Source organism: Triticum aestivum, chromosome 7A (assembly GCF_018294505.1).
Source record: "Triticum aestivum cultivar Chinese Spring chromosome 7A, IWGSC CS RefSeq v2.1, whole genome shotgun sequence".
NCBI lineage: Eukaryota > Viridiplantae > Streptophyta > Magnoliopsida > Poales > Poaceae > Triticum > Triticum aestivum.
In genome coordinates, this window is record NC_057812.1 from 34,338,847 (window position 1) to 34,341,985 (window position 3,139).

The 3,139-nt window shown below is 43.4% G+C and overlaps 1 protein-coding gene across 1 annotated transcript; it reads left to right on the plus strand.

Moving 5' to 3' along the window:
- The first annotated feature begins 469 nt into the window (after window positions 1–469).
- On the plus strand, window positions 470–2,598 carry LOC123153305 (putative F-box/kelch-repeat protein At5g24040). Its single transcript, XM_044572492.1, has 2 exons — window positions 470–641; window positions 1,258–2,598. The coding sequence occupies exons 1-2, from the start codon at window positions 517–519 to the stop codon at window positions 2,429–2,431; spliced, it is 1,299 nt and encodes a 432-aa protein (XP_044428427.1). The 5' UTR covers window positions 470–516; the 3' UTR covers window positions 2,432–2,598.
- The last annotated feature ends 541 nt before the right edge of the window (window positions 2,599–3,139 follow it).

Here is a 3,139-nt window from a genome sequence, read left to right on the forward strand (position 1 = left end):
GATTTGGGTAGTTTTTGGAAAGTCTTTTTATGTCTAGGCGCTAGGAGTAGTTTGTGGTCCATGAAATTTGTTTCTAAAGTTTTAAACAATCTCTTGCGCGCGTGCCATGCAGTGGCAAGCTCATTGCCTTGGGATTTACCACGTCAAATGCATTGCGATCACATGCATATCGTGTACATCATCAACGAGGGTGTGGGAAGAAAGATAAGTGGAAACATGGTGAGCCACCATGTGAAAATAAAGAACACTCATAATTTGGGGTATTGAGTCATACTTATTTGGCTGGCGTGTAACTTTTTTGTCTTCCGTTGCAACGCAAGGGCATGTTTGCTAGTATTTAGAAAAGGAGGGAGTAGTGGAAGACACACGGGTAAGCTGGGCTGGGATGGGCCGGGCCGAGCAGGTTCGTTCCAGCCGAATAAAAAGCCAGGCAGCAGGTTCGTTCCAGCCAAATAACCCCGTCGACCATCTCCGCGCCGCCGATTCTTTTCCGCCCCTTTGTCGCCGACGCATCCGATGGGCAAACGCGATGCGGCGGAAGGGGTAGATACAGACTTGGTTGCCCCTTTCTGGGTCGGAACCCAAGAGCCACCGGAGACCGAGCTCCCGCCGCCGCCGGCACCTGCCGCTCTCGCCCCTAGGTCTGTAGAACCCTAACCTTGTTTTCTCCTCTTCCTGATGCAAGTTTGATCTTGTTGTAAGAACATGCGGACGCGGCCATGAAATTGTGTAACTATTTGCCTAGTGTTAATCTAACCAGAAAGAATTTTGGCATGATGCTTTGTGTTCTCAGTCGTGTAACACCTAGGGATTGGGATAGCTAGTTGCCAAAAAATATGTGCAAAGCAGGGATTGACCCAAAAAAAAATTATGTGATGAAAAGATTGCATTAAAACGAATTTTATTTATTTATGAATATGATACTCTCGTCACTTGGTATGTGCGCTATAATTGTTCTAAGGATACTGGTGCTCTCCAGAGTATGAATCACCCCCTGTTGCATGATTTGAAAATATGCATATATTATGCTGTTGTGCTGAACATGAACATGTTGGTTATTTTGCTGTACCTTATTGTGATTGAAATATGCCATGTTGATAACTTGATATACATCTTGTCTGAAAAGAAAAAAATGATGCTCAGTGAGATGAGCATCTTGGTTTGCCCCTTAGCATTTCTAACCATTTACTAGTTATGTCCCTGTGATATTTGATTTCTTGATTCTGATCTATCTTTCTTGAATTTTCTGTATGACAGAGAAGTTGCCATCATAGAGAAGCTGTCTAAGAAAATTTGCCACAGCTTTGGATCAAATGACTCAGACTCATCTGGACGACAAGTTTGGGCAGATGTTACGGACAGCCTGCTTCACCTAATCATTGTCCTCCTTAGCTCATTCCATGACTTCCTTGCTGTTACTAGCACCTGCCGCTCTTGGCGTGCCACAGTTTCTTCTTTCCTGCCCATATATCACTTCTCCTTCCCACCTCTCTTTGTCAACACAGATCTTCATAATGCTCATCAGCATATAGGGGACGACGATACGTCAGACTACCCTTTATCTAACACCAAATGGCAGCTTCATGATCCTGCGAAGACAAACTTATCGCTTCGTAGTTCAGCACTCCAACAGACTCCATATCACATGCGCTATTTGGGCTGCTCATATGGGTATTTTATCTTCTACAGTTTTGAGCAATGCTTCCTTGTTGATGTGTACACTGGTACTATCATGAAGCCCCCGAAATTCCGACACAGTGACAACTCTGAAATCTACTACGGCATCTTTACAGCTCCGCTAAGTTCGCCCAACTCGTACCTCCTCCTTTTCTCGAGAAATTCTATGTTCCAGTGGCAACTTGGAGCAAACTCCTGGACAGAACACCCTCTTATTGCTGAACGCCGCATTCATCAAATTGTGCCCTTCAAAGGTAAGATGTTTGCCATGGACTCTCTTCAGAAGCTCAATATCATTTCTTTGGCACCTCAGCTTGGCATGTCGGAAGTACCAGTTGTAGTGTGCGGACAGGGCATGGTCAAACCATGGTTGGTGGTCTGTGGTGACATGCTTCTCATGGTTGACCTCTGCATACGTGTTCACGAATTCTGCTTTCAAGCCTACCGCCTCGACTTAACAGAACCTGCTAAGTGGATGAAGTTGGATAAGTTGGAAAATTGGGCTCTCTTTATTAGCTTGGATACCAGGAGTTCTACATTTTCTTGCATGAACCCTGAACGATGGGGCGGGAAGAGTAACTGCATTTACGTTCCGAGTGGGTCCAAAAATTCCGACAAACCTTGGATTGAGGTAGAGCTTGGTCAGTTCGTGCCTACGAGTTCCCACCCCATTACATATATTCTCGGATGGAAAAGCAAGCAGTTGGAGAGCTTCTGGGTGCTCCCCAGTTTGGTGTATGGTGTCAGCGAGTGAACCATTTCATCTTTGCTCGTCGTGGAGGTTTGCCTAGTCTTAGACATGCCCTGTCAACTGGTGCTTTTATGATTTAGCTAGCCACTAAGTATGGTTTCTTGACTTGGCATCCATGTAATCACATACAAAAATATATCGAATTATATTGTACTCCGTTCAGTGAATAGTTTGGTTGGGTGTTAATCCTGTATGCTGAACAAGAAAGATTTATTGGACTTGTCTTCCAACCTGGAACTTGTTGATACTGTTTGATCACGTATTTATGTTTCTTGCTATGCATCTTCTCTCATTTACTTTTCAGCTTTCTTGCTGGGATCCTTCGTTTTTCAGAAAAGAACTCTTTTGCTTTCATGGAATACGCAGTTGTATATAGGATGGTTTCGTTCAGAAAGATGCTCCTAAGATTGCATTCTTACTCTACTAGGGGGACACTATTAAAAAAATGACAAGTCTTACATTCATGTAGCCACAAAAGGTAATCTGAATTGCAACATTGTTTTCTTTCAGCAGCAGGCCAGAGTTTCACACAACTTGCCAATGAATATTACCCTTGTATATTTGTACTCTGGTCGTCACGAATTAAGCAGATATTTTTTTGTAATTTTTGAAGACAGAACTCAGAATAGAAGCTTGCAGAAGATGAAGCTTTAATTACTAGCTTGTCTGATTACTAATGTGGTGCTCTTGTACAGAAAATCAAGGTGTTAG

What these genes read in the sequence shown, in the direction of transcription:
- LOC123153305 (XM_044572492.1), top strand. Translation starts at nt 517, where the DNA reads ATGGGCAAACGCGATGCGGCGGAAGGGGTAGATACAGACTTGGTTGCC. An exon ending in CCTGCCGCTCTCGCCCCTAG is followed by an intron (nt 642 to 1,257) that starts GTCTGTAGAACC and finishes TCTGTATGACAG; the next exon opens with AGAAGTTGCCATCATAGAGA.